Source organism: Desmodus rotundus, chromosome 3, assembly GCF_022682495.2.
Source record: "Desmodus rotundus isolate HL8 chromosome 3, HLdesRot8A.1, whole genome shotgun sequence".
NCBI lineage: Eukaryota > Metazoa > Chordata > Mammalia > Chiroptera > Phyllostomidae > Desmodus > Desmodus rotundus.
Window position 1 is genome coordinate 28,226,163 of NC_071389.1, and position 10,277 is coordinate 28,236,439.

General features: G+C 43.8%; 1 protein-coding gene and 1 pseudogene across 1 annotated transcript; both read left to right on the top strand.

Moving 5' to 3' along the window:
- The first annotated feature begins 3,114 nt into the window (after positions 1-3,114).
- Positions 3,115-6,339, top strand: LOC128780474 (olfactory receptor 2G3-like). Its single transcript, XM_053920662.2, has one exon. The coding sequence runs from the start codon at positions 3,566-3,568 to the stop codon at positions 4,511-4,513; it is 948 nt and encodes a 315-aa protein (XP_053776637.1). The 5' UTR covers positions 3,115-3,565; the 3' UTR covers positions 4,514-6,339.
- A 2,309-nt stretch (positions 6,340-8,648) lies between these two features.
- Positions 8,649-9,834, top strand: LOC128780359 (olfactory receptor 2D2-like; annotated as a pseudogene).
- Positions 9,835-10,277: the final 443 nt, after the last annotated feature.

Genomic DNA, 10,277 nt, shown 5'->3' on the forward strand with positions numbered 1-10,277 from the left:
GTGAGGCTAATTACATGTTGAGCAGTGCCTGGCAAGCATCTGATAAGAGTAATTGTTCAAGAGTTGGTAGTTACTGCTGTGGTAATAGGTTTGGTGGCATTTTTACCACAACGAGAGGTGCGGCCTTGGATAATAGGTTTCGATAAATGGTAGTTCTGAGGACGCTGGTAAGTATTGGCCGCATTTATGTCATCTACGGTCAGGCTGTAGTTTTACCTACCTGGTGCACAGCCATAGATAAAATGCCTAAGGACACAGAAGACACACACAAGTGCTTTGAAAGAAAACAAAGCACATCTTAGCATTATCACTCTGTCACACAGAGATGGCAGCTCAGACATAGGACTCCTCCTTCCTCTGTGTCACAGTGGCAAGAAACTTCAGTCTCCAAATGGAAACTTCACAAGGATGCCCAGCTCATTTGCTCCAGGGGCCACACCTGAAATATCTTGAGGTCATTAATTTCCTGGCTGTGTCTTTCATCTTCCCAGAGGCCCTGTGCTGCATTTAGCAACATGGACAGGGAATCCTCGGGGCTTTCCAGGTATTAGAAATCCACTCTCCAACCCCATTCTGATAGAAGAGTGTCACTGGTCTGCCAGCTGGAAGCCCTACCCTCCCTCTTAGGAGAGGGGCAGATCTCCCCTGTAGGGCCACTGTGCTAAGGAGCAGGGGGACTCTGCTGTCTACTGCATCACCCAAGATGAAAGGAAACCAGGGTGATGCTGCCACAGAAGTAAAGGAGGTGAGTTGAGCAGAAGAACAGGGTGCTGTTCATTTGTAGGTGGGACTGAGGGAAGGACTGGGAGTTTCCTTCCCTGGCATCCCCAAGAATGGACAAAGGACCCCCACCCTAGTCTCCCCCACTCACTGGGAATGGGGAGAGAGTGCAACTGCCCTCACTGAACAGGAGTGGGATCTCCAGCACCCTTTCCAACTTGCACATGCCCTTCTCAGGAGCACCCTCCCGCCCCTGCTGGGCCCCTGATGAGGCATCTGCTCCCTTCTTCTCTACCAGAACTACAGAGGCTGAGAAGGGTCAGGGAGGCCAGGGAAGATGGAGAGAGGAGGGGGGATATATGAATATGACATTTTCCTGGTGCGAGGTTTTGTCTTAGTTGTTTTTTCATGGTTGCCTTTGAGAGAGGCAGTCGGCACAGTGGTTAAGAGCCTGGCAGGTCTATGCAGCCAGAGACCCAGGAGTGAAGCCTGGTCCTGCGACATACTAGCTTGGTGGAAGGCAGAACAGAATTTGGTGCTAAAGCAGAGAAAGCTAGTACTGGACCAGAGGTCCACAAGCAGTCTGCCCATCCCTACTAGATCCTGGGGAGAGATCTAAATGAGACAGCAGCCTCTGCCTCCCAGGTGTCTGGGAGGGTAACACATGAAATCAACAAGACTAGGCTTGTGGGTAGTGAGGAAACCCCGAGCTGCACGCCTTCATTAGTGGGATGTGCAGAAGCAGAAGGATTATGGAAGGCATTCAACCAGATAAATCCTTGAGGGGCTGGAGGTGGAGATCTGCATGGCCTAAGTTGCAGACACTGAGAGTCAGGTGGCTTGGAAGGTCTTTGGCTCAGAGAGAGCCCAGCCCAGATGCCCAGACTGGGACTTTCCTGTGATCGTGCTGTTAGCCTCATGGCTCAGCAATCTCTGAGGTCCTGGGGAGTCACACAGACTTGAAAACTTGTTAGAAATACCTTAAATTCCAGGCTAAGGAGGCAAGGGAAAGGGCATGAGAGATGAAATGGTACCTGCTGGTGGGTGCGCCAGGGAGGGAAGCCACTGAAAAGTCCAGGGTGGGGGTGTGAACTGGTGGATGGAAGGGTGTGAGCAGCCCTTATCGTCCTGGCTTCAGGGTTTGCCAGTTGCACTGCTGAGCAGCACTTACTCCTTCAGAGTCTCTCTTCTCAACGTCTAAAACTCTGAGCATCCCTAGTTCTCCTCTCCCTTCACAAGCACTTCTGATCCGGGACATTTTTCTCCTTCATCCAATTATTGATGTTCTCTGAATCTCAGCACAAAAATATCACACCACCCTCCTTTGCCCATACAGACTCAGGCAACTTTTCCATCCTCCCGACCTTCACCATCATCCTGCAGCAATCAGTTCCCAAAGTCATGTTTTCACCCTTGTCCTCTGTAACTTCAGAAAATGACACGATGGCTCCTCTCCTCTCTATCCACTCTTCCTTCCACTCATCTTCCTATTACCCAAATTGCTACCATTTATTGAGGATTTTTCATAAACCACGTATTTTTCATGCACTCTCCACTGTGGAGGAGGTATTACAGATGACAAACACTAGACTCTGAGAGGCTAAGTGACTGGGCAGTAGGTAAAAAGGCTGCAAGACTCAGGTGTGTTGACACCTGAATCTGTACTCTCTGTACTTTCCTATGCTCTGGTCTCACATCACCAGCTCCGCAAGGAATCTCCCCCCAACACAATCCTGTTCAGCAGACAGCTCAGCTCCCCATGGTGCTCATGGCAACTGGTGCAATTACAGGTGTCCAGCTTGGTATCCCTGGTATCAGAGAATAGCAGAGCCGGGAGGTTCCTTTGGAATTGTCGAGTCCCACAGCTTCACTTTGAAATGGGGCTTCAAAGTTCACAGAGGGTTACCCACAAAGTTACCCAAGATCACACAACAAAATCCGGGCTGGGTCAGAAGCAGCCCCCTGCTCTTCTGATTTCCAGACGTGTTCCACTTACACTAACCCCGTTTACTTGTCTAGTGTTCATATATATACACACACACATCTGCAAAATGTCTTGCCATACAGTATCTCATATGCTCCTTGCCATTGCTCTGTGCTGTACATGTTTCACCTCAATCCAACAGATGGGGAGACTGAGGCCAATGGAGGTGAAGGGACTTGCCCAAGGTTACATACCTGGGTAAGGGACAACTGTGGGACATTCAGGAAGAGCTCCCGTAGCATGTTGGGAAGCAGTCACCCTCTCTGCTGCTCAGAGCTGTGAGGTCTCTTCTTTGCTTCTCAGTATGTCTGCTCTTCCTTCATCAGTGCAATGTCTCCCTGTTCTTCTCTACAGCTTGAGCTCCCCTGGGATTTTGTGTGACCCCCACAGCAGCTCTGGCTTGACAGTATCTCCGGCGCCCAAAGCCCACTGACACAGGCTTACAGTGTCATCATTTTAAATCCTCAGCGAAGACTTGTCTTCCAGTTTGGGATAAGTGTACACCCTTGGTAGAATTTGACAGGTGCCAGGGGTTGGCTGGGTGCCCTGCTACAAAGAGGACTTACAGATGCCTTGCTTTCTGTGGCTGAGGGTGGTGTCCAGAGAAGGGCCTGTGGGCCGTCAGACAGCCTATATTCTATTACAGGTGTGACTCCAGATCTTCTGACTCATTTCCCAGCGCCAGTGCTGCCCTAGCTTCCTTTCCATTTTCACCCAACTCAACAAAATTTTGTCCCCATCTGAGCAACTTTCTGTGCAAGGTGCTGTGTGTGGGACTCAACTTCTGTCAATTCTGTCCTCCCTACCACAAGGCCAAGGACAGAACAAGGAAGTCCTGTTTGTCTTTAGTAAGCAGTCACCATGCAGAGCCTTGGCAAAAAGAACCACAGCTCTGTGTCTGAGTTCATTCTCCTTGGCTTCTCCAGTAAGGCACAGGTCAGAATGGCCCTGTTCACTTTCTTCCTCCTCCTCTACTTCATCACTCTTCTGGGTAATGTACTCATCATCACTCTAATCTACCTGGATTCACACCTCCACACACCCATGTACTTCTTTCTCAGTATCCTCTCCTTGGTGGACATGAGCTATGTCACCACCACCGTGCCCCAGATGTTGGTTAATATGATGTGTCCAAGGACAACGATCTCCTGGGGAGCTTGTGTAGCCCAGATGTTCATCTTCTTGGTCCTGGGCATTGCTGAGTGTGTCCTCTATGCCATTATGGCCTATGACAGGTATGTGGCCATTTGCTTTCCCCTCCACTATACCCAACTCATGAGCCGGGCCATTTGTGTCAAGATGGTCACAGTCTGTGGGTCCATTAGCATAGCTGGGGCTCTTATCTGCACTGTCTTCACCATGCGTCTGCCATATTGTGGTCCCTACAAGATAAACCACTTCTTGTGTGAGGCCCCTGCTGTCCTGAAGTTGGCCTGTGCAGACACCTCCTTCAACGACCAGTTGAATTTCATCTTGGGTTTCATCCTGCTTTTGGTGCCACTCTCCCTCATCCTGGCCTCTTATGTCCGAATCTTTGCCTCCATCTTGAGGATCTGCTCATCCCAGGGGAGGTTCAAGGTGTTCTCTACGTGTATTTCCCATGTGACTGTGGTCACCATGTTCTATGGGCCAGCCATCATCATGTACATGAGGCCTGGCTCCTGGTACAACCCAGAGCGGGACAAGGAGTTGGCCCTGTTCTACAATGTTGTCTCTGCCTTCCTCAACCCCATCATCTACAGCCTCCGGAATAAGGATGTAAAGGGGGCCTTTCTGAAGGTATTTGCTGGCAGAGGGACAGCACAATGACCCAGGATGTTTCAGAGTTGTCCTGAGTCATGAGCAGACTTGATGGGTCTCATGTGGCTTCATAAAAATACATCAGTTTGCATCAACTTGCGCCTTCTTGGGGTTGTGAGCCACTGAGAGAGGTTGTGGCACCCTAAAAATGAAGGTCTCCCCATGGGTAGGGAAATTTTCAGCTGCTACCACCCAATGACTCAGTTAAGTATTGAAAGCAAAGGAGTTTTTCTGCAAAGACTATATCCTGCCTTATGGCTCAAGGTCATTGCTTTATTGCTTTTCCTGGATTCTTTCCTCACTTTTGTAAAATTGACATCAGTGCAATGTCATCACAGCCAAATGTTTAACATGTACACGTGCTCTTCCACAGTGTAAGGGACTTAGGGATGGAAATGACATAAAGAGTAGGTAGATTGTGCAGAGAGAGAGCCGTGCACTTACAAATAATATTTAACATCGTCCTTTGCATTAGATGCTCTAAAATCTAAGCTACGATTATTTTAGACATAGCTGTATAACAATAGAGCTAATAATTAATCTGGTCAGGACTCAACTTGTGAAAGTGTCTTTGTCCTGGTTTTACATTTTAAATCTCACTTTGATTTTGAGAAAATAAATATATATTTCTGAATAACAATATATGTGTTTATATGTATATCTATGTATCATTATATACATAGAGTGCATACATCTCTCTCCCCACAGAAGAGACAGACACCTAGAGATTATGGAAGATAATATAACAAAGACTCCATTTTTCCACATCCAAAATGAGCACTTATTAATACAAGTGTTTTGCTATGCTTCGTCTTTTTTTAAAGGATTAAATCATTACCGAGAAAATTGAAATGTTCTTTGAATATTCTCAAGCCCTCTGAATCCATCACTATGATTAAACTGAAGTTTATTCAGTGTATTTTTCAGCTTTTGGTACACACAATCATATGAATGAACATTATATAGAATTGATCTTGTGTAAATTCAATTTTTAATGCTAACATGATGTCAACATCACGTTTCTGACATCTACCTACTTGATAAGTATAGGCCTAGCATGTTCCCTTTGACAAGCGTTGGAATACACATTTCATTTATCTGCTATTGAACATTCGTTTCTTCCCATTCTTCACTTTTAATGATTCTGCAATAATGTCTTTGGACATTTCTCTCTATAGAAGTATTTTTCCAGGGTTTATGTTGCATATTATAGCATCAAAGTATTTAAGTTTACCACACACTCCTAAATTGTTCTTCCAAGTAGTAGATATACCCATCTACACCTTTCATTCCCATCAACACTTGATGTTTTTCATGTGTCTGAAACATCTTGACGTTCTTATGTATTGCACAGATGGAAAGTGGAACATGGCTTTTTGATTCATTTATGATTCCCTACTTGCTAGTAAAATTCACATCTTTTCATGAGATTGTTGGTAGTATTGTGAAGTGAGTGTGGTCGGTTCTGAAGTCAGACTCCTGTGTTCTTTTTTTTTAATGAATTTATTGGGGGTGACACTGGGTAACAAAATTATACAGGTTTCAGGTGTACAAGTCTATCATACATCACCTGTACACTGTATTGTGTGTTCACCACCCCAAGTCAAGTGTCCATCCATCACTATTTATCATCCTTAGACGGACTTTTGTGCTTTAATCCCAGCCCTACCTTCCCTTTACTAACTCAGTGGCGATGGGCAAGTTACATCACTGCTCTGTGTTTCAGTTTCCTCATCTGGTAATGGAGAGAACATAGTGTACACTGCAGAGAGTTGTCGGAAAGATTAAATAAGGTAATAATGTACAGCATTTATCATGGAGAGTAACAAATGATGTGCTCAATAATATTAGATATTGTTTGTCTTTTCTTGATTTCCATTTATCAACTGGAAATTGTTATATTTTTTTATATTTATATATATAAATTGTTAAACATATTTCTGTTATATATATTTTGGGTATCAATTCTTTGTCTGTTACATGCATTGAATATGTTATATCTTCTTTTAGTTTACTATTAGTTTTCTTTATTGCAAAAGTCAGAGGCAAACAAAAGAAGAAAGTGAAAATCATCCATTACCTGAGACACAAATATAAGTACTGTCAACATTATACTGTCTATATTTCAGGTTTTAAAATTTTTCATTGCATTAATTAATATTTTTGAAGATACATAGTTCTTTAATCATTTATTATTTGTTTTCATAATATTTAAAGTTGAATTATTCAGTAAGTATTCTTCTGTAACTTGATTTAATACTCCACAATAGGTTTTGACATGTATCTATGCTGATTTGGTTTTACTGCTGAAGAATATTCTTTCCACTGTCTTCTGACGAACAGACTAGAATGATAACTTAATAAATGGAATTCTTAATGAATTAATGAATTTTTCTTTACAATTTTTCCTAAGTGAACATATGTCAAAACTTTCACTGAGCTCATTAATTCAAGAAGGAACCAGTAAGATGTTAGGATTGGTTCAAGGAAGAACTTGACTCACAGAAATTGATGTTTTCCACTGAACATCTGCATTGTTAGGAATATGAATCATGTGCATTATGGACATTTAGGTTGTTTCCAGTTTTCCTATTAGAAATGGACATCCATACTGCAATGAACATCCTTTATGAAATCTCTTTCCACATCTCTGATTTTTTTCCTATGCAAAACTCTTAAAAGTGAAATTCCATAACATCAAATTTTCCTAAAAAAAGATGATAGCAATTTATTTCTCACAGCAAGATATGAGAATTCCTTGTTTACTATAAACTGGCCAATGGCAGGCATTATCATTTTAAAAGAACTTTTTCCAATTGTATATGTATAAAATCTATTATTTTATTGATGTTTTAACTTGCTATCTTAAACTATTATAAAGGTTAATCCTTTTTGGGTTCATTGGCCATTTGAATCTCCTCTTTGGTGAATGTGTTATTCAAGTCTCACTCTCTGTTGTCAGAGTTTCCTTTACGTTTTAGAAGAAATCTTTGTGTATTAATGACGTTAATCCTTATCTTCCACGTAAATCACAAGCATTAGTTTTATTAACTTAGAAAATATTTTCATTTGGTTACATGGCCAAAAACTTCATCTATTTCTCTGCTGTTTCCTCCTTTGTTTTTCTGCTCCTGTGGCAGGAAAAGATGTTGGCATTCACGTGGGGGAATGTGAGCAGCTTGGGCATGATGTGGACACAAGGAAGCTGAGCCAATGTTCTCTGCACAATCAAACAGATCAGCTGTCGCCAACTAGAGAGGGAAATGCCGGGGAGGGGGAGGGGAAACTGTTGCAGAGATGACATAGGGACTTGACACAATTAAATATTCACTTATAAATGGTTCCTGTTCTGTGCTGCACAGTAAGTCATCTCCCCTGCAGGATAAGTCCTACAACTGCGAACCTTGGGTGGGTGAGGTTTGGGCATAAAAGAGGGAGAGCAGAGAGCTGAGCCATGGAGGAGGCCAGCGCCCACATGAGGAAAGGCAGGGGGAGGATGGTAGTCAAGGACTCAATGAGAGCAGGGGTTTTAGAGCAAGGCGACCTGGCAGGGATGCACAAAGAACCTTCCAAAATAGTGGTGAAAGTATTGGACTTCTTATAGCTGGTCAATGAGGAGCTATGTTCTTTATTTGCACATTAAAGGGAAAGGATTTCATCACCTTGAGGCTGAAGGACTTACTTGGAAACATTCAGGTGATGTTTAAAAAACCATTCTCTGTCCCACCCTAAAATAAACATTTACCCATATATTTTCTTGTAGGATGTTTTATAGTTTTATTTTTTTGCATTTAACTTTTAACATGTTTACAATTTTTCTTAGTAGATAGTGTAAACTCACTTTTTTCACCCAGATTATTTATAATTCTTCCTTGCTCCTGATTTATAGTATAAATAAATAGTGAGCATTTTGGTTAAAATGTGTTGAATGAATGACATAATTAATGAATACCAATGAAGCCTCAAATACCAGAAAAAGTTAAATCATAAATATTAACTCTAACCCAAATAATAACCCTGGTCCTCTTCTTAAACCAAGTCTTAGCAACCTTTGTAGTCCCAAGAGAAAATAGAAATGGGGTGAATAATAGAGAGTAATCAAGGCTCAGCCAGTAAAAGGAGGCAGAGACAGCCACAGGCCAGAATGGCTCACAACATAGAGCACTTCGCTGACTTGATCTTCCCCATTTTTATCACTGTGACCCTCAATGAAATCCTGAACCAAGCCCTAGTACCACTCAAACTACTATGGGGACATATCTTGTGAGGTCATCTGCTGATCCAAACTTCCTGTTAGGAAATGTAAATGAGACGATGAGTGTGGAAATTCCTTGCACACCCTTGGCACAGACACTCAATAAATTCCGTATCCCCCAAACTCTCTAAACAGGCAGATCAGGAGCAGGAAGTCAACCAGTCCTCTATGACAGAGTTCATTCTCTTCGGCTTTGCCCCTGACCCCAGCAGCAGTCCTCTGTTCTTCACCTTCTTTCTAGGCTTTTACCTGTTGATCCTTGTGAGCAACAGTCTCCTTATCACCCTCAGCCACCAGGACTTGAGCCTCCACACGCCCACGTACTTTTTCATCAGCATTCTCTCCCTGCCGGATGTGTGCTACACGACCACTACATGCCCCAGATGCTCGTGCACATTCTCAGCAGGAAGAGGGCCATCTCTTTTGCTAGATATGTGGCCCAGATGCACATCTTCCTCCTCTCTGGGATCACCGAGTCCTGGCTTTTTTCCATCATGTCCATGGATGGGTACAAGGCCATCTGCCACCCTCTCCAGTACAACGTCATAATGAGCCACTGGCTTTGGGACCTCATGGTGGACATCTGTGCAGCCTATGGTGTGTGATGGTCTGTGTTATACCTTCTTTGCCATGTGACTGCCCTACTGTGGCCCGAATGATATTGACCACTACTTTTGTGAGTTTCTTGCTGTCCTGAAGCTGACCTGTGCAGACACATCCCTCGGTGACTGTATGGACTTCATCATAGGCTTCAGTGTCATTGTGGTCCCACTCTCCCTAGTTGTCATTGTCTATGCCAACATCTTGGCCGCCATCATGAAGATCTGCTCAGCTCAGGGGCAGATCAAGGCCTTCTCTCCCTGTGCCTCTCACATCACTGTGGTCACTGTGTTCGCCATCCCCTGCATCATTAGGTACATGAGCCCTGGCCCTGATTCCTGGTCAAACAGTGGCAAGAAAATGGCCCTTTCTACATATAATACTGCCACAGCCTTTCTCAACCCTGTCATCTACAGTCTGAGGAACAAGGACTTTCCTCAAGTTGATGGGATGAGTCAGGGCCCCTTTAAGCTGAAGCCCTGGGAGCCAAGCAGGACACACACTCACCATGAGCACTCTCCCATGACACCTGGAAGAGCTGGACTCCACCAGGCTAACATCACCCTGAACCAGGGGGAGGGCACAGGGTGCTCAGACATTGGCTGTATCTGTGGTGACGCAGTGTGAGAGGGAGGTGACAGAGTAGATGGAGCACAATGGTCAAGAGCCTGGACTTTAGTGCCACGCAGACCAGGATGAGACACTTGGTTTCACCAATGACTAGATATGTGATTTTTGTAAGTCATTGAATTACTCTAAAGTTTGTACCTCTTCTTTACAGGGAAGTGGAAATGCTTAAATGAGATAATAGATGAAACGTGCTTGGTACAGAAATTGGCATGTAGTAATCTTTCAACAAATGTTTGTTTTGATTTTTTAAATTTATGGCTCAGGGATGAACTATCAACCAATAATCAG

What these genes read in the sequence shown, in the direction of transcription:
- LOC128780474 (XM_053920662.2), top strand. Translation starts at nt 3,566, where the DNA reads ATGCAGAGCCTTGGCAAAAAGAACCACAGCTCTGTGTCTGAGTTCATT.